The 20,383-nt window shown below is 39.8% G+C and overlaps 1 protein-coding gene across 2 annotated transcripts in view; it reads right to left on the reverse strand.

The window, feature by feature from the left end:
* LOC103354501 (synaptojanin-1) overlaps window positions 1-20,099 on the reverse strand; it is a 29,790-nt gene extending 9,691 nt beyond the window's left edge. Inside the window, exons 1-24 of one of the 2 annotated variants that reach the window (XM_008277891.1) lie at window positions 20,059-20,099; window positions 18,910-19,067; window positions 18,591-18,677; window positions 17,904-18,171; window positions 17,465-17,690; window positions 15,661-15,744; window positions 14,682-14,759; window positions 12,415-12,476; window positions 10,694-10,790; window positions 9,590-9,765; window positions 8,591-8,672; window positions 8,358-8,510; window positions 6,803-6,968; window positions 5,516-5,707; window positions 4,163-4,247; window positions 3,662-3,802; window positions 3,380-3,572; window positions 3,136-3,294; window positions 1,976-2,132; window positions 1,568-1,694; window positions 1,155-1,367; window positions 989-1,067; window positions 595-760; window positions 255-437 (exon numbers count right to left, since the gene is read on the reverse strand). In XM_008277891.1, the coding sequence (XP_008276113.1) occupies window positions 255-437; window positions 595-760; window positions 989-1,067; window positions 1,155-1,367; window positions 1,568-1,694; window positions 1,976-2,132; window positions 3,136-3,294; window positions 3,380-3,572; window positions 3,662-3,802; window positions 4,163-4,247; window positions 5,516-5,707; window positions 6,803-6,968; window positions 8,358-8,510; window positions 8,591-8,672; window positions 9,590-9,765; window positions 10,694-10,790; window positions 12,415-12,476; window positions 14,682-14,759; window positions 15,661-15,744; window positions 17,465-17,690; window positions 17,904-18,171; window positions 18,591-18,677; window positions 18,910-19,033 (3,298 nt within the window). In that variant the 5' untranslated portion in view covers window positions 19,034-19,067; window positions 20,059-20,099. The remainder of the gene's footprint in view (window positions 1-254; window positions 438-594; window positions 761-988; window positions 1,068-1,154; window positions 1,368-1,567; window positions 1,695-1,975; window positions 2,133-3,135; window positions 3,295-3,379; window positions 3,573-3,661; window positions 3,803-4,162; window positions 4,248-5,515; window positions 5,708-6,802; window positions 6,969-8,357; window positions 8,511-8,590; window positions 8,673-9,589; window positions 9,766-10,693; window positions 10,791-12,414; window positions 12,477-14,681; window positions 14,760-15,660; window positions 15,745-17,464; window positions 17,691-17,903; window positions 18,172-18,590; window positions 18,678-18,909; window positions 19,068-20,058) is intronic. The other variant, XM_008277892.1, reaches the window with a different exon arrangement.
* Between the last annotated feature and the right edge of the window lie 284 nt (window positions 20,100-20,383).

Raw genomic sequence — 20,383 nt, forward strand, 5'->3', positions numbered from 1 at the left:
GAACATGCACTTTTTGTGCCATTTCCTGAAATGTATACGATGGAAAGCGCATGACTTTGAGTCCTAAATGTAAACGTTTTCTTTGACAAAACACACTGTTAAAACATGTATCTAAATCTGAAACACCTCTGTGTCAGACTGTGCCATCCCATAACTTGGTCACATACAGACTTATGATGCAGTTTTACCCTGCACACATTTTATTATTGCACTACAAAATATGTCTCCAAAGCTGCACTGTATATTGTGTTTACCTTGTGATGGTCGGGAAGGTTGTGGTGCACGACCAGGCCTGCTGGGGGCAGCAGGTTCTCCATGGGTAGGGGAGGGACAGGGACTACCGCGGGGAGAAGGGAGAGGGGAGGATCCTGGGCCAGAGCCTGCTCCAGGCTGCAGATGCTGGGGAAGAATCTCCTCCACCTCCTCGTCTACATCACCTAGTACAGGAGATAAGAGGGAGTGAGTTCTTGCTTGGAAACAATAAATTCTACAGCCCGTCTTATATCATTTGCAGTCAAAAACAAAATGAAAACTACATTTACAATCCACATTTTTGAGGATAAGGCTTAGGGTTTCTTGGTTGCCAATCCTCACCTTCCATATCGTAATCGTCGTCACCCATGTCCGTGTCTTCGGCAAGCAGGGTGGAGCTGGCTGATGTAGGAATGCTTCCACAGATCCTCTCCACACTCATCTCCTCCTCCAGACTCTTGATCCAGCCTGGACTCTTCAGACGGATGTCAATCATCTTGCCAAGGACCTACAATGTAAAACACACAACATAGACAAGACAGAAGTAGAAGTTGGATACAAAGTATGCAACCAGAAAAAGAAATATTGCAAAACTGATGTTTGTGTTTCAGACACATCCTGAATTGTGGCAAGGGGGGGATTCAAATGAGATCGAGGACAGAGATGGAGGCACATTTTAAATTACTCATGTTAGGACTTAGTTTTAAAGCAATTTATATAATCAGTAATGACTTACAGTGGAAGCGCTGAGAGACAGTGCAGCCAGGGCAGAGTAACCCTCAAGGAAGGTCACCCACATTTTCTCCTCAACAAACCTGCAAAAACAAGGACACTGTCAATGCAGACTGACTGCTGAAGGTAAATAACATTTATGTCTTTGTCTGTTAGGATGTCAGGCTAACCTGATGAGGATGACCTCTCCAAAATTAGCAAACTTGTCCAACAGCTCGTCTATGAGTGGATCATCAAAGTAGTCATCAGGGCCGGAGGTGCAGAGTGACACCAGGATGGTACCGTCTGGAGGCCCCTGCAGGGCAATGACATCTTTGTAGACTTGGTGACGGGCCTCCGGGTCGACCTCCAGGATGTCTACATCCATTATTGCCACCACAGGCCTAGAGACACACATCAAGGAAGGCAAGTGACCTTTGATGAAAGTGGTGCTTTATTAAAAAGAGACACCACATGTTTGTTGTTTTCTTTTTACTACTGCTACAGCACATTTGTAATCTATGTGATCAGATGGTTTTACATCACAAATTTGAATCTGTAATGCCATTTGTTCACTTACTCATAGATATAGCTGGTTAATTACCTGTGATCTGAGGTCTTCAGCTCTGCTCTGCCGTAGTACTTTAAAGTGCCAGGGCTCCAGGGATTGTCTGGATCGTCCTCATTCTCCACAGATGTAGAAGCTGCTCCTACTACATTCATCTCCTCAGCTGTAAAAAAAAACACACAAACGTGCACAGAAACAGACATGTGAATTCAGCACTCTTATGCTTTAGACATTTTTATTCTGTCATACATTTACCATTATAGAACAAAAGAAGGTAAGTAGGATAGCAGCAGCACAAACCTCCAAACCCACTAAACCTAAATTCCACACCTAAAACATATTTAAATATAGAATGCTGCCATGATTTCTTAAAGTAAGAGATCTGAGATCAGAAGAAAGGGGGTTATTTTGGAGTAAGATTTATGTAGGGGCTTTGCATCTAACCTGTTTTGTCAAAGTTCCACTTTCTCCTCTTCCAAAGTATGCGGTCAGTCCAGGCTGGTGTGCGGCACTTCTCACTGGTGTCATAATCTTCTGAGAAGAGGTCATACTTGTAGGTTGGGGCGAAATCCAACTTTCCCTCAATAAAACCTCTGAAGACCTGTGGAAGACATTTTAAGAGAATACTATAGTCAAACAGTTCGTAAACATTTTAGTTCGTGGATTTACATGATTATAAACAAGCTTCTCATGACTGAATCTTCTATGGTCTCTATGTATATGTACAAACTTTGGAAAACAAAATATTTTGATGGATTTATTTATCAACATTTATATAAAGGAGTGTGCAACGTACTTTATCAATAACATAGCGGCAGTGGGTTGTGAAGATGAGGTCACATTATGTGATCAATATATAAATTAGATACAGCTCACTCAAAGTTCTCTTCTTCTCATTGAAGTGTAGGTTTGGTATGATGGCAACATAACAGTGGAACACAGTTCATCGCAGTGAAAATAAATCTGAATGTTTTGCATAGATTTGCCATATGCAGTATAAATAGAATATTGTTGTGGTATTGTTCTCATATTGTGTAACTTCCACTTTACAAATAAAATAGTCTGATTTTAAAAAATAAATAAATACCAGGCCACATTTGTTGACAACTGGAATAAACAAAAACACTGCTGAAAAAGGCTGTACAGTAAGCAGCATCTGAAAATAACTTTTGTTAGGTGGCAAAGGAGGCATGCACAAGTCTTTGAACAAGTCAGCATCACTGTACATCTTTGCAGCAACTATATGGCCACAGTCCACGGCAACTAGTCAGAAAAATGTGTCTATGTCTGCTATGTGCATGATCAAACATTTCCCATGATTTTTCCACAATCTTTGAGCAATTCAGGTTTTTCCAAAATCTGGTAACCAGAGTTTTCAAGTTCCATAACTTTTCAGGGTTTTTCAAGATTGCTCTTATCATTAAAAGTCTAATATATTGTGTCAGTTTTTGAGGAGTATATTTCTGCAGTGTTTCTCCAGACATAAAAAAAAAATCAACCCCCTATTGGTTTATTTCTTGCATCAAAATAAACGATTTTCTGTTGTGAAGAACCTCTTGAACAGTTACCAACAATGTAATTATGCATGGTATTGTAGGTCATACCAAACCAGCATTCTTCTGGTCCAATAACTGGTCCCCAGCTGTCAGGGCATCCCAGCTTTGTTGTTTGATGAGCTCTTTCACTTCCTCATTGGGGAGGCTGATTCGATAGTTAAAGTCTCCACACCAGAACACGTAGTCATGTGAGTACAGCAGACGACCCTGGAGGAGAAGATAGATGCTTTTAGTCAAGCAACTTACACAACAGAGTGTTTTGCAACTGCTTTGTTAATGTTATGGTTATTACCATGGGGAAGCTGAGTCTGCGTGTGATCTCGCTGTAGTCGTCGTTCCTCTCCTTGACCTGCGATTGGCCGGCAGCAAAGTGGGAGCAGACGAAGCAGATGCTGGTGGTGTGGAACAGCAGGCGTATGGCCACGCCTCCTTTATTACCTGTGGCTCCACCCATTCCGGTTTTTACGGTATCTACAGCTACATCTCTAGAATACAATGAGTGACAAGATGACGTCTGTTACCACGCACCCATAGTTATGATAACATTTCTACTAAGAATCTGTGCAGGTCATACCTGATGAATGGTGCATGCTGTGGGCGGATGAAGACAAACAGACACACTCCCACCAGCTGCTCTGAAGCAAGTAGCACATACTTGTGGTCCCGGGAGATGTTTTTTTGGAGCTCAGCTGCCCACAGTTTCTGGTTAGTAGTGCTGAGACAAGAACAGAAAGTTGTGTTACAGCACAGAAACAAAAAACACAAGAAATAAAGTGAGTCACAGTGATTTTTTATCATGTTTTGTTTCCAAATGTTAACTTGGAAATGCAGATTAATTTTGCAAATCCCTGCTCACCATTATTTTGTGCCTGATTTAATGCGATCAGTGCATTTAAATATTCAGTTCATTTTTGAAAGTAAGACACCATACAGATCTTGGTTCTCAGATTGGGTTTTATGAAGTACAGGGAAATACCATACTTCCTATAGGCCACCAGTGATATACCTTTGTGATCTTTTCTAAGTCTTTTGTGTGACAAAAGTCTTATCTTAGGTTGAAATCTTACACACATACCTGGCACTGACAATGTTGCCAGCATTCAGTTCAACCATTTCCTCAAATCCGATTGCAAAGATATCTATGGGGTTGGCTTTGGTGTCTGTAAAGAAAGAGGAAAAATCACATTTTTACATTTATGTTCAGTATGACTGACTAAATAATCTATTACATTATATCAGTGGAGTTTGTGAGGAATATAAAAATTTAATTTTAATTTTAAAAAAAATAAAATAAAATAAAAATATATACATAGTTTTTCTAGCCACCCACATTTTTTCCACTTTTGGCCAATAAACTGTGGGTTAGCATAGCACTGCACTATGCACTATTACTGTATGAACTGCAGCAATTTGATTTAATATGACATCCATCCATTATCTATACAGCCCTTAATCCTCACTAGGGGGCTGGAGCCTATCCCAGCTGACTTAGGGCAAAGGCAGTGGACACTCTGGACAGGTCACCAGTCTATCACACCTAGAGACAGACAAACAGGCACACTCACATTCACACCTACGGACAATGTAGAATCACCAATTAACCTCAACATGTTTTTGGACAGTGTGAGAGGAAGCCAGAGAACCCGGAGGGAACCCACGCTGCACAGGGAGAACAAGCTCCATGCAAAAAGACCCCAGGTGTCCTCACCGGGACGCGAACCGGCGACCTTCTACCTGCAAGGCAACAGTGCTAACCACCGATCCACCTTGCAGCCCTCAATATGACATTATTAGTATAATTTTAGCTGTAAAATAAGACAGTAAAATACCTCCATCGTTCCTTAAGATCACCTATTCCATCTTTTATGACTCAGATTCTTTTTTCTCCATCATTCTTTTCTCATTGTTTTACCTTTGTTCACAGTTCTTAACAAATCCCCCTAACAAATGCTCAGTATGAGCAATGTCAACTGTGGTTAATGACTTAGCTCTCTAGACCTCAAGTAACATCTGAATAGTAGTTACGATAGAAGAATGAAGGGCTTTTGTACTCTTCTTTCTCTCCAGAATTTCACAGACACCCGCAAACTTCAAACTTCCAATGCCTGACATTTTTGGCATTTTGGGTAATACACTCACTTGGTTCCTTCCCAACAGATAGAGGAGATGATTGCTACACTTGGGAGTAACTTTCTAAAGCCTAATCATTACAGTGAGGCAACCAGCAGACTGTTCCATCACTGACAACAAGAGTCAGGCACAGCCAAGCACATAAGCCCTGTTCAACCACAACAGGGTATTTTCAAACATAAAATGGTTGTAGTGATTAAACAAATGAGATATAATGTGTTATATGACGAGCCTTGAGGTGTTGTCTTAATTTTGTTTTCCAAAGACAACAAATACAGAGTTGTAAATATCAACATACCCTGAAACTCGGGATGGCCGGCCTTCTTTGGGGCATCCAACAGCCAGTCGTTGAGTGTCTGGTTACGGAAAGCAATGCTGCGGAACTGTTTACCCCCATTAACGTTCCAGGTGCCGACACAAACCCGGATCTGCTTGGGCCTTGTGTATTTATGGTAGTTCTGACACATTCCCAGCAATACTCTTGGGGAGGCTGAAGAGGTGAGAAGAGTAGGATTAGAGTGCAAAAAGGTTTTGTGGGTACATGTATGGAGGGGTGGCATACAGGGGAACAAAACAAAAGTAAGGAAGAACTAATCACAACCAACAAAACCAATGGGATAGTATCCAAATACAACAGAGGAAGTCCACGACAGTGTTCTAAAACATGGGGCATGGGAGAAAAGATGTAATTCAGAACTCTTGCTGAAATACAGGTAACATTCACATAATCAACCTTGGTAGTGGTTCATTATTGTCTGGAAAATTCAACTTCATTGGATGAAAAAATATTTTATAAATTCCAATGGAGACTTCATTTGCAACTACAGATAAAAGCCATTCTTCAAATGAATAAACTATGATTTCACGAGAGTACAAAACAACTTGACACCAGATTGACTAATGTTGCCTGGGGTGCATTAGGAAAACAAATCAAAACAGAGATGACTGTTACTGCAAATGAACCCTTCGAGGTATCCTCTTTTAACGAGCCTGATTATCTGCAATAGACAGTGGATTAAACCACTACCAACATTGGGTTGTAAATGAATGCAAAATAATGAGTAGCAAACACAAATGATAGGACAACTATGTGACAGGGGAGGACAAAATCCATCCACTGGTGGCAGTCTGTCAGTTACTATACCTGATTGTAAGACAGGCTCAGTGACTAAGATTGTGTGCACGAGCAGGGAGGAGAGAAGGGAGAGAAGGGAGGGTTAACCAGTGCTTTAACAGATAATGCTAGCAGAGCAGTCGGTCAGTATTAATCTAACTGGGACAGCGAGCTGACACACGGAGATTACTCTCCCTGCTTTACAGACAAAGGGCAGGCAAACCCTTGTATTGTGCAATGTAGCTTCTGGCTACAACAGACACATGTCCAAACTCATCAAAATATTCAAACTGCTTTCCACTAACCGAGCAAAAACAAAGTCACATTCTCAAAATTACAATTAAGAAATATAAAACATTTAATTTGTAATATGGCGTAAAACTTCAGTTAAACAATTCACGAGAATATTTCAAACAAGACGTTTTTATTCATTAAAATAATACGTATTTTGCCCATATTCTAATGAATTACCATAAAGACTGGAAGTAGTGAGCAAGGCCCGAGCTTTGTCTGCCAGATCACTGTTGAGTGTAGAGCCCAGCCTCAGGATGTCTATAGCTTCTTGCTTTGAGCTGTCGAAGAAGTTGTTTTGGATGGTCCGTGTCACAGACCGAGCTCCATCTTTTAGCTTTCCCGCCTACAATAAAGACAGACATGCAAACACAATTAAAAACAATTAGAAAAAACACCTCCCATAGTATTAGTTTTACTTGGTGCGACAGAAAGTCTGTACTTCCCACTCCAGCAAATGAAGAGAAGCAAAGAAACGCTTCAGAGAGATCCAGTTGATACAGATTTATGAACTGGCAGAGAACGATCAAATTTGCTTGACAAGGTGCAAATTCAAAATGTCAGTGATTGATGTGCAGCACGGTTTGATTTGTGGCCACGTGGCAATAATCTGGACTGATTTCTTCCTCCAGTTTTCAACAAAGACAACAGAATCTGGCTGGTAATTTAGGCAACAATCACAACTGATAGTATGGTAAGAAAATTATCACCTAATCAATCGCTATTTTTTCTTTGTTTTCTTTACAAATATATTTTTGCAGATCAGTAGTGAGATCTCCATGGAGCCTTCAAGACAGTATGCATTGCAGGGATACCCCAAGGGAAACAAAACCAGATTTTATTTTTAAAAAAACAAAAAAAAGAAGGAAAAAAAAAACAAAAAACAAACCGACTCCCACCTATCCCATCCTCCATCATCATCCTTACTGAACCCACAGACACTGAAATCAACAATGCACCGGAAATAGACCCACAGCTATAACAACATCAACTGGCGCTCTAACTTACCACACAGGTAGAGAGGTCCAGAGGACAGCCGAAAGAAATAGCACACAAGAGTTAAGAAACAGAAGCACACAGTTCTACACACACACACACAGGACCAACTGGTCATGCAGAACTCTGTCACTGCATGCACAATGCATAAGTTGTCAATATATTGTTGTTAAAATGTACAATTTATGGTTTAGTATTAAAGTAAATTTAATTTTGTCGACATTAAGCAGAGGGCTTCAGGCTTCAGTGTACAGTAGGAGCATCTGTGCCACTTTTTTATCTTTTCCTGTCCATAACCTCATATACTAGGCTGCTGTGAGCATGCCTGATCTATAAGGAACTGGTCATCCAACAGGCAATAGTAGGTTGTGAGGGTCAACGCTTGTGAGAAACTTTAAACCTTTGTAAGCCTCACTGTTAAACTGTAAGAGGATTATATAAAAAATAACAAAAGAATTTGCAGAAATGTTTTCTGTAAGAGAGCAAAACCTCAATATCTAAATGATTTTATCACATTTTGCCTTAGCTCATACCAATATAGCTACAGGTGTTGGTCCTCATGTAACCCATGGATCAGTATTTTGGTGCTAAAATTGATTAAAGTCCTCCAAATTCAAAGAAATCCTATGCTAAATAAAGTTTTGATAGCCAGCTGTTCATTACAATGTGCATAAATGGTTCAATTGTGGATTACTGTGAACTTGTGAATTTGTGTGCATTTATTGTCCACATTGTGTACCTTGGCCTTTCCATCCAGGGCACCTGTGCCTGCGTAGATCTTACTGACAGAATCACCGTTGGCTGACCACATGGTCCTAAAAACCTCCTGGAACCGGGCCACCAGCTGCGGTTTCTCTGTCAAACCCATTTGTTCCAATTGCTTAGGCAGCATCTAAGGTAGGGAGGAAGAGGGGATTAGACTGCAGACTACAAACTTGGACGGAGAAAGACAAGAGCATTATGGGCTCCTACCTCAAGAGCAAAAAAGGCTTGGACACTGTTGGTTCTGTCCAAACAGTCCAGACAGTTGGTCCTGATGGTCCCTCCCTGAGTCCTAAAAAGACATTGTAAAGGACCGTTCAAAAAGTTTTGCATCAGTCCAGTAAATCCTGTGAACTTAAAACTTTCTTTAGTGACAGTCATTTCACCATAATGCAACTGGTCTTATTGTTTTTAATTGAGTCCACTGGCTCATGGTTCATTTCATCAAAATCTACTCACAGATCTTTGAAACCAACTCAACTATGATAATACTCATAATGAGACATGTTTGAAATGTTTTTTGTTCATTTTGAATTTTTACTAGTGTAAAAATTGCTGTGTGATCTGTAAATCCTTGATGGTGATGCACTGACATGCTGCAGTGAAGACTGAGCTGCTGACAAAAATACTTTTCAGACACAAGCAGTACAAAAAGTTGTCATCATTTTTACAGCTGTATTGAGTGTTATGTGAACGGTATGGAGAACAGTTTTAGCTACACGATAGCACAAAAACACTCCACGACTGAATGTTTTTCCTGGCAAAGCTGTGTGTACAATCCAGCCAATGATTCTTGGGTTATAAATGGAGTTTACTTCACAGAGCCAGTCCAATGGAAACTACTCAAAGGAAGGACATAGTACTAGACAGAGAGAATGTATAACTCCACCATGACCCGGTTCAGAAGATTGCTTTACAAGCAAAATAATGATTACGTTGAACTGAGGATGTGTATTTTGTAAATTCTAAATGTTAAGGTCGGTGAATCAGCTGAACATTTGAGCTTCCAGAATACTGAAAATTTCTATGAAAGCAAAATTGTGGTTGCATGTTTTGGGAAATGACTGACAGTAATGGAAGGTGTAGGTGGACGGTAATTTTTTTTGCAGAAACATGCAAAATCACAAGTCTGTTAAAATGCAGAAAGAAGCTATAACAAAAATAACATTTACTCCGCCTTTCGTATACATATTTGTACTTATTTCTCACCTTGCAATGCCTATGTCTCCAGCGTAGTAAAAGAACCCACATTCTTCTACAAATTTGCTGAGCTGGGGTTTGAGGACACTGTGGAGTTTGTCTGCTTTGCCACCCTTCACGTTTTGATGGTAGTCAAAGTTCACCATTTTCACTGATGATGCATGCTCTGACGCCTTTAAGTGACTCTGAAAGTGCCAGAGAGGAAGAGCATGTATTTCCAGAAATTTAAAGAGAATCTACAAATGTTGAGCTTACGTGGTGTGTTACCTACAATATAAAGGATACAAAGGATATCTTTGATAGTAACCCGCGAACATGCAGGCCATGTTTTAGGAACAAGTGCTGAGCTGACTTCTGGTAATACTAGCAACTATGTTCCTCATTAATAGAAAAGACTGACATTCAAAGAACTTTCTAAACAAATAAAATATTAGCAACAAAGTGAACTGTATTGTATATTTTACTATGATACAAAAACACCCACAGCACACTGCAGATGTTAACAGAACAACACAGCTTATATATATATATATATACAGCATATAAAGTAAAAATTAAATGCCCACTGTATAATTTATTTATACTACACTGTATGTATAGTGCAGTCAAGACAATTAAATCCTGACCTGATGATTTAACTAATCCAGCTAGGGCTAAGCAGAAAGCCTGTCTTAAAGATGAATAAATACAATGTGGGTTAATACATCAATAGTAATCTTCCTCTGTGGTTTTATGACAGTTACAAAACCACAAAAGAAGATGTGGTTTGAGGTCAACTGATAACAGATCAAATTACAGTAAATTATGTTTACCAAACCAGAGAGTGAAAGAGAAAAACATAAACCACTGCTTTCTAACACTGCTCACTGACTCCTCCGGTGGAAAATACAGCAGGAAAGTGACGCATTCTGTCTGGAGCCACAGCGTCCACCCACTTGAAAGAATTCCTTACTGTCATTATTGTGTGGGCTTACAATGAGAACAAAGACGGAATCTGTTTTGACACACATCACTTGCTGCCAGTTTATTTTGGACTGTCTGTCTTGTTGGAAGCATCAGATAAATATTTTACAATGCCTGTCAGTGTTAAGGGACAAAGATGGTTCCCCTCACCTGAAATGCTTTGCTGAGCATGTGTTCTCCTTCCTTACTTCCAAGCAGGTTGATGATCACTTGCTTGCCATACAACCTCCGCAGCGCGGTAAAGTGTCTGGAAAAAGACATATACTTACATAATAAACACTGTACATGCATAAATTAAGGTTTACCAACAGCAGTTATGTCTAATTTGATTTAAAAAAACATCACACTTTGTCCCAATAGCTAAACTAACTAAACTAAGCTAAAGCAAGCTTAAAGATCTGAGCAACTTTGACAAGGGCCAATTTGTTTTAAGTGGGTCAAAGCACCTCTGAAAGGGCAGATCATTTGGGGTGTTCAATGGTTAGTGCCTATAAAAGGTATCAAAACACACACTGCATGCAGCTTGCCATGTATAGGACAACGTAGCTGCAGATCGGTCACGGCGCCCAATGTCTACCAAACTGCCTACAATGTAAGCTGCACAGCTGGACCATGGAGAAGTGAAAGAAGGTGGTCTTGGTCTGATGAATCACGTTTTCGTGTTGTGGCTGATCAGTGTATACTTGGCTGTTACAGTAAGAAAAAAAAAAAAAAAAGGCCAGATATTACAAAGGATGACTCATCATCTTGATATGAACATATATTAGACGAGTAGCACTGCCAGCTACTTGGTGTGAACAATGACTAATTTGTTCTAAAATACCCATGGTGTAAAATCTGATATCTGATATGTCTTAATATATGCATACTGAAAATTTGAGAGCAGTATTGGGCCTAGCCTTGCTGAGTCTATCATGCAGGACCCAACATTCTGAGGAATCAAAGAACCACTAATAGCCTTCATAGCTTTCCATGAAAAGTTTTTAACATAGTGCACAGCATGGCAAATTTGAGACTGTTAGGGTGGCTGCTGAATGGTTGATAAGGATGTAGTCGGTACTATCAAGGTGTGGCTTAGTGATTAGGGTGATCATCTTTCCCCTCAATGGGTTTAGGCTCCAGTGACCATACATCCGGCTTATATGTCATTCAGCAAACTAGCATCTTGAAAGGGTGCTGTACTGTGATCAATCCTGCATTTGTCTGCAAGTTCAATGGTTGTCTGCAAATCAAATGTTTAAGATAAAGCTACACTAATGTAGAGAAAATCTTCACAGCCATGTGTTTATGAAAAAACGAATAGTATATAAAGGGAAGGGTACGTGGAGTAACCACAAATCCAACTCATTGTTACAGCATAGCTGTTTTTCAATTTTCCAAGTAGAATCTGGAGGAATACAACTACTCAAAAGGTACAACTGGCTTGCAATGACAAAACAGGCTCTGGATTTGAATGAAATGCAAAAGTTAGGAAGTTCAGGACTTGACTTATAAAAACCTTGAACACACATGCACATAGACACAAACACACACTATAAGCTGTCTTTCAAAAGAGATGTGCAAAAAGTCAAGGAGTGAATGGAAACAGCCTGGGATGAAAATAAACTACAAGTTATTGGGGTCAACAGCTAATCAAGGGCTACTAATGTTTGCTTTATGTACTCTGCAATAAAGCAGCCTCTGAGGACACACTTCAATTAACATCTTCTCCTTGACAAATCTGAAGAGTTGTTCTCTACTGTGGCTAAGACAGTAAGTGCAGGAGACATAGTATTATGGTGTGTTAATCTGTTGGAGGCCAGATAAAGCAGCAGGAGACTGCTCCACACATACACACTTGTGCACACATGCTACCAGAACATTTTAATTACCTTTCGAATGCTGGTGCATTTGCCTCAAATCCCCTTGAGAGTTTGACGCGATGAGAACCAACCTGCCGAGACACAAGTCACAACGTCCTTCTTTGGTAAAGATTAAAAAAGAAAAAAAAAACGTGAGAGTTGCGCAGACACACACATGTTGCAGATGGCCAGAAAACCTGATGATTTGGGATAGAAGTTGAGACATTTGAAAATAGGGAAATGAGAGGGCAGTACAGGGAGATTTGTTCATACAAAGACAAAGACGCTGAGCAGCAGAGAAATCTTGGAGTCTGTCATCACACCAACACCTTCTCATAGATTGTTCTACATTTCAGCCTCTTTTTTTTCTCTCTCACTGATCCTCCTTTATACACTCTCACTTAGAGAGTATGCTGGCACTGGCTGAGTCATGAGAAACACCATAGTCAGAATCTTACAAGCAAACATGACCACACGAGTACATCAGCACAGACTTCGCAAGACGCTAGTCCTGTGGAAATCTGATCACACTACACAGCAGGCCCCTACTTGTTCCTTTGTGTTCCCTTCTCATCTCTGCTTGTGGACAAATGTTCCCTACTCTCACTTTGCATCTTTTCTTGCTTTTAAAATCTCTCTTTTCCCTCACTTCAGGCCACAAGTCGCATGCATTCTGAGTCTTAACCAGCTATTCATTATTAAGACTGCATTTTCTCTGGGGATGTTACTAAGATCTACCGTGTGCACTTTGACTTCTGACGTGTTTTTGTAAGCCTTTCCTTCTTTAAGATCCCTCTTCCCCTCTCTTTCACACTGTCAACTAATCTTTTCCTCTGCTCTGTATTTAGCAGCTTACTTTGTATATGCCCATTTTGGCTGAGTCTGAATAGGCTGAACATTTTGCTCCATACGGCTGCCATTTGTCACTCCTGTTTTCCACTACTGTTGTGCACGTCTAAGCTATGCATATTTAATAACTTCCTGAGATGTCATCTGAAGCTGCTCAGGTTACAGCTGTACAGGCTAGACCAAAACCTCCTCACACTTTAGAGCATTAAATACATTTTACTAATGGAATATGTCAACTCAAGAGGCAACTCGCCTATTCAACTTAGTTAGATTTTTCTGTACTAATAATAATATTAAAAAAGATCATCCCCAATATATTTCAAGGTTAAATATATCATGTCATGTACTAGTTTTGTCTATGACAAAAGGAACAGTTTTCACAATTCCTGCAACTACTGTATTAACGTTTGAATGCAGTCTTTCAGAGGGATTTATCTCGTCAGTGTTTTTTAAGACAAAAGCATATTTGGGAATATTACTCAATGATCATTTCCCACTAATAACCAGCTCAATGGCTCTTTTCTCAAAACAGCCACAAAAACAACGATTTTATCTTCAGCCAGGACCACAGCAGCTATTCCACTAAGAGGTGCTGCCCTGCCTCTTAAATGATTTGCATCTTTTCCAGGAAGATTTTATGACACTACACTACAGTTATGATTCAGACACTAATTTGTCACTATTTATATTATACACTACCTGGGGAAAATTCATTAACTGTTTTTTGGGATAAAACCAAAATTATATATCCGGCTCAGGGAATGCATTGGAGAGTATGGGGAGGAGAGCCTACAAGCCACAACTGGTAGAAAGGGCTAAGAGCTAAAACAGTGATTTAAAAGCAGGACTACGGTTCTGTCTGAAAACAACCCCGAGCCCACTACCCTGTGATTTGACATAACTACAGACCTTGTGGACTGAATAGGTGACTAATATGGTCTTGGCTTGTCAAAGCCTCAACAGAACAAATGGCTCAGTCGTCCATATTATCTATCAACACCTATCCAGTTGCCCCGGATATATCAGCAGCCTAAATGAAGGGAAGCGGCTGGGGGATGTTTTCAGACCAGGCTCTCACCTGACCAAAGAAGTCTGGGAGCTGAGGAAAACAGAAAAATGCCCTTTACCAACCACTATTACTATCTTTAACCTTCCCCACATCTGATTTAATTTTTTTAGTCTGTGCAATGTCAGGACAAGGTCAGGAGAATACCAGTGAGGTTGTTTGTAGTGTGAATTAAAAGGGGAATCCTTGTTCATGCTTCAATTAACCAAAATGGTATTTCCTGCACAGGTACTGTGAGGGGGACTACATTAAAACCCATAAGGAGATTCCTTTGGTTTTCAGCCATAGCCTTTGGCATTGCACAGAGAAATTTCTAGCTGCAGTATGAAAGCACCAGCACCAGCAGAGCCCATTAAAAAAAAAAAAAAAAAAAAGGTTATACCAGGTGGGGGTTCTCATCCAGTCCATTAGGGTGCCGATTCTCATTCAGTTGCAACAAAACACCCTTAATGGACTTTTTCTAAACACAGCAACAAAATGAGTTAAAACTAGTACAAAGCGATCTATTGTAATGACAAGGAGACTTTTCATCCCTTCACACTCTCTTAACAGACACAATGCCAAGTACAGTTTATTTTAAGTTTTTCTCTTGTTTTTGCAAAAGCACCACATTGGCATCATCAGTTGTTCCTTATTTATGCACACGCTGAGCCAGCACAGGGCTCCAGATGAACTTTTTCACTGGTAGCACCAGTGCGACCAACTTTCTCATTTGGTCGCACCTCCCACCTTGTCACAGGCAAAACATATGACTGCACATTTTCTTATTGATCGACTCTACAATTTACCGATGTTCCCTAAACACCGCACACTGCAAGCTGTGGTAGCTGCTGCGAGGTGGCTGTGGTGTGCTCAAACAGGTGTGCGACCTCAAAACTAGGGCGTTCTAATGTCAGATTTGTCCAAGATGAAACCGAGTGATTTTTTTTATACATGCGGTCTTTTCTATGAGCGGAATAAACAGCGCATTTAGGTTCGCTCTGCTTTTCACGAGAAGACTGCATTTTTAAGCATGAATACTGCAGTAAACTGAAGTCATAAAAGTACTTGTTTCTACTACTGTGATTAACAGAGTAACTGTCTGCATCGGTTACAGCGACACTAATGCAGCTTAATGATCATCATGCATTCGCACCAATGCGACCACTTGAAATTTTAACTCGCACATTCTCAAAAAAAGGTTGATCATTTGGTCACTGATGCTGACTGAGTCTCGTTTATGCCTGCAGAATAAATGAAATTAGGCTTCTACAAAAGCATCAGGACTACTTTCAGATTCTCATATAATGTAGCTTAATATATGAAAACCTCACATTCACAATTCAAGGCAAACTGTATGAGACAGATTTAGCTTTCATTACCTGGATTCCTGGCTGTTCCCAGAAAAGAGGAATAGACCCACGGATCTGTATGAAGGATGAAACTCTGTCATCCAGGAAAATAACCTGTTCAAAACACAAAAAAACTTGGTTACGTTTATTTGCAATGTGCGAAAATACTGATTTATACATCAGTAAGACACGTTTTAAGGAAAGAAATGACAATTTAAACAGGTGAGTTAGAAGGAAAACATCGATCTCTATGGCTGAATAATGCAATACAGGGTAATTACAGAACTGGGCTACAAACTGTGTCAGCATGTGCGCATCTGTGGCTATATTTCAACACAAAAGGAAATGTAAAAGATAAATTGTAATGACAGGCACTGTGTCATATGTAGAGCAGCTACCAGCTCTTTTAAATTTTAAGCAATATGCATTGAAGTACAAGACAATCAGGATAGTCACATTACATTCTAACCTACAGGGAGACATGGTATTTGCATCAGTGTGAACTCTGAACTTGTGCATACACCAGAAATGTCACATCTCTTGTGACTGGGCCTGCACAAACTGAAGCAGACACAGCTCAGACAGCTAATCCATATGATTTCTGACTCAGACATATTTGCAGCACATGCATGACTTAATGCATGAGGTCTGCAGCAGCAACACACAACACTGTTGCCATGACAGCAATGTCAATAAAAGGGAAATAAGGAACAGAACAGACCACAATAATCTGTGGACAGAATCACTGTTATCAGTCTCCTGCAATATTGTATATTCAACATCACTAAAAATGTATTGATCTACAGGTAATTTTATTTTAAAGTAGAAAATGTTGCACATCGTAATATTTTGTATCATAACACAAGGTATGGGATGGGTCCAGATTAACTGGCTGTCAAATGCAGATGTGGGTTAGGGTTAGGGTTAGGGTTAGTGTCTGACTGTGGCTGGCCAAACTAACCAGTGACAATACAATACTTTCTAATACAAAACTTCCTGCAATTACCACTAAATGTCTGAAGCTAGTAACGTTCAACTTCTATTCAGACATTTACAGACCTTTATGCTAATTTTAAAAACAACAAAATAGTGTAGTTGAACTGCATTATAATTGCAGTATTTCCAGTTATTGTGTCCCTCCTTTTTTACTTAAACGGGAACTATAAAAAGGGAACGTGTCAACTAAGTTATTTTCCCACGATGAAGAACTGAAAGTTAAGCTTGCGTTTTTAAATAAGCACGTGTCTTTGGACGATTTGCTGACAGAGCAATAAAAAATACTCACCTGTGAGACATTCTTTAAACTGATATATTATTACCATTACCATATATATATTTTTTTATAGTTACAAAAAACTCTTAGGACCCTGTGAGGTCAATTCCATCTGTTTTGTGAATCCTTGTTCTTTTTGTCACTGATTACAGTACTTAAAGACAGTGGCTTTTCTGTTTGGGGTTATTTGTGTGATCGCAAAATCAATTTAAGACTAATCAGACGCCTCTCAAAAGGTACTGTATGATGGATGACAATCTAAACATCTAAAGTGACTAAACATTTGCACAGTACCATACTGATATTACCCTTTACTATATTATGCAACATTTTCCAGTGTTAGAAGGAATGTAATTTTGTAATGGCATTAGGACTGTCAATACCGTGTTAACAATGTGACTTTATGAATAAATATATATGATTCATTATGTAAAAAACAAAAAAAATGGCTAAAGCTTTTTTAGTGTGAAGAATATGTTTATCACTGCCTCCTGTTCTGTGGCAGCATTACATCTTTGAAGCGCGATTGGTCTAAATAAACTGTAAAAAAATGTGATTCACCTGTTCAGTCTCCACAAAGTTCGCCACCTGTCCGTCATCATTTGTTCCTCGGACATTGAATCGAGTGCCGGCTCGCTCTGAGCTGAGGCGGGAAAAGATGCAGGCCTTGGCCTGTTTGTGCCCTGCATAGATGGTCCTGATCTCCACACCGCCACACATCAGCCTCAGCAGCCAGTCATCACAGTTTACTCCGTAATGTTTTAGGTGCAGGTGCAGAGATTGGTTCCTATTGATTCATACAGACAGACACAACAGTAAACACACAAATTTTAGTTGCAAATCACATAATCCCCCACATCACGCATTCAAGAGAAACTAATATTTCTCAAATGTAAAACTGTACATGGTTCTTATCTACTCTTTCAGACACCATTTAAATCAAAATCCTGCCTACTAGTGTCTATATAATCTTGGAATAGTGATAATTACATGCCCTTACCAAAAGAAGCGGTTATCTGTAGTGTCTTCTAAGATCCTGCGATGTGCATTGAGACTCAAGTCCATGCTGACTCCAGTGGAAGACCAGGCAAAGTAGAAGTGTCCTGAGTTAAGGACTTTTCGCACCTCAGCAATCCGGTCTTCATCTCCTGGGTCATTCTTCAGAGAAATAAAGTCTGTCTGTGTGACTCTGAAAACCTCTGAGTCCTGCACCTTGCCCACAGAGCTGCATCCTGTTACAACCACGAGACTGTGAAGCATGGAGTCACCTGCAGAAAAAAAGTGCCATATAAAAACAAAAAATGATTATGTGTGGTTTATTCTGAAGAAAAAAGGAGGACAGCAAGTAGTACGCAAAAGCATTAAGAGAATAAACATTAGCTATTAGAAGACAGGATTAAAAAAAAAAAGGTTCATTAAACTTTGATGCCATTCCTTCATAGAAAGTAACCAGTCAAATCTCAGCTATCTATAACACTGAGCTTTAGTCTTTAAACTGCTTCTTCCTTGTTGTGATAACAAGAACCTTCAAGGTCGTATCGAGGGCAGGAAAAGCAGCTTAGAAGTAAGCAGCAACAGGGCCACAAACCAGAGGGTCTTCACAGTCACATGAACATAGAGATCAAAACCTGGATTGGACCTAGTCAAGAGGCAACAAACTGAATTTAAAATTTTTTTTTTTACTTACCCAAGTTCAAGCGAAGGACACCCAGAATTCCATAGGCATCAACAATCTTGCTGTATGTATTTTTAATGGCCTCCTTCTCTGCTGCGGCTAGAAGATGAACAGAAGTAACAAAATGTAGGAATATTACTGATAGTGTTCTCCCTTGAACTTTAAGTTAAATATAGCCTGTGACTTCATCTTTGTACAGACTCATATTCATCACTAAATATTCAAGAATTAGTCTACTGTAGTGAATCTCCTTTGCAGAACCCTTATTTGAGGTAAGGGTTTAAAGAACATTTAACATGTTGTTGCAGTGTAATCAGACAAGATGCCTTACACAAAACAGCAACAGCGCCTGATTCGAACATGAGGCATTCCTCCCTGGTCCTAGTTTCCACTATGACACTGTAAGGTGGTGGATCCAGCTTGTGGTAAATGCGATATCCCTTGCTGAAGGCCATTGTTGCTCCGAGATGAAAAAAACTATGTTATGACCTGGAAAGCAAAAACAATGATGGACAGCAGATCAGACAAGCGATATTCTCAATCACATGCCACATCTGCAATGTGATGGAAACAACAGAGTCAGATCCTCTGTTTATTATTGATGGAGAGATTACAAAAAGGGAAAAACCCAATCAATAGGCGTTTTTCTGGATGACTGGTTTAAAACAGAATACATATTGTATTGCATAGCTTGGATTCCTAAAGATTTTTAGGGACAAAAAAAGTGCACACCACTCTGACTATAGACAATACGGTTTTTAGATTGCATTTCAATATTTCCTAAAGAATCCACTAGCATTACTAATAAGGAAATCTGTCAACTAATTAAGCAATACCTTGCGTGATCCGGAACGACTGGGAAACTTACATTGCGAAATCCAAAGTCTAATACGCTATCAATTGCGGACATAGCTAAGGCCCACACCTAGGACAAACCAATCTCAATGTAAAGTGAATATCGCAAGCAACTGCAGATTATAAGCATCAGGGCAACGCGACCGTTAACGACAGTTAGCAGCCAGGCCGGGTGACTGAAATATCATCCATCCTGACTCGGACAGTCACGACTTCATATTGCAACTGCAGAAGGAGAAGCTAACGCTAGCCAGCTTAACCGTCAGTTAGCATCAAATACTACATTTTGTGCGATTGGACACCAGCAAATAAAACAAGAGAGATGCAAATTTCAAATCGAAAGCAGCTTAGTGTCTTTCACCTATCTAACGCTAGCTGGTAACGTTAGCTAAGTTAGCCAGATTAATCACAGAGACGGCTATGATTCGCTAGCTTACAATATTTTGATGGTGGTTCTACCTGTACGTCCGGGGTGATAAACTGTCAGTTACTCGCGGATACATATGAGCAACTCGGCCATATAAAACATATGCACCTGCATATTTATTTGCATTTTTGCTTTATCTTACAACCGCCGATTTTATTTAAATTAAAAACAGAAGAAGGACAGCGTATCTCGTCTTACCGTCTCCCCCGCCGGGTTCTTACTCCGCTGTCACAACAAAATCCTTCCCGGTGTGTTGGCATAATGGTACATTCCGACGCAAAGCACGCCTTCCTCACGCTACCGTAATACCATTTAAAAACTGGAGCATTTATTACACTTTATATTCATTTAAAGTACCTGAATGAAACATTCTGCATAACGATCCCAGTGGAAATTGAAGGAACACATTTAAAAAACATGTTACTAAGCAGTAATACCGGCCCAATGCAGAAAGTCACAGAATGTTCTCATCCACTCTTACTCATGATTGACAGGTGGTCTGATCGAATAAGCGCTTCCTTGA

The sequence above is a fragment of the Stegastes partitus genome, unplaced genomic scaffold (assembly GCF_000690725.1).
Source record: "Stegastes partitus isolate 25-593 unplaced genomic scaffold, Stegastes_partitus-1.0.2 Scaffold109, whole genome shotgun sequence".
NCBI classification, from domain to species: domain Eukaryota; kingdom Metazoa; phylum Chordata; class Actinopteri; family Pomacentridae; genus Stegastes; species Stegastes partitus.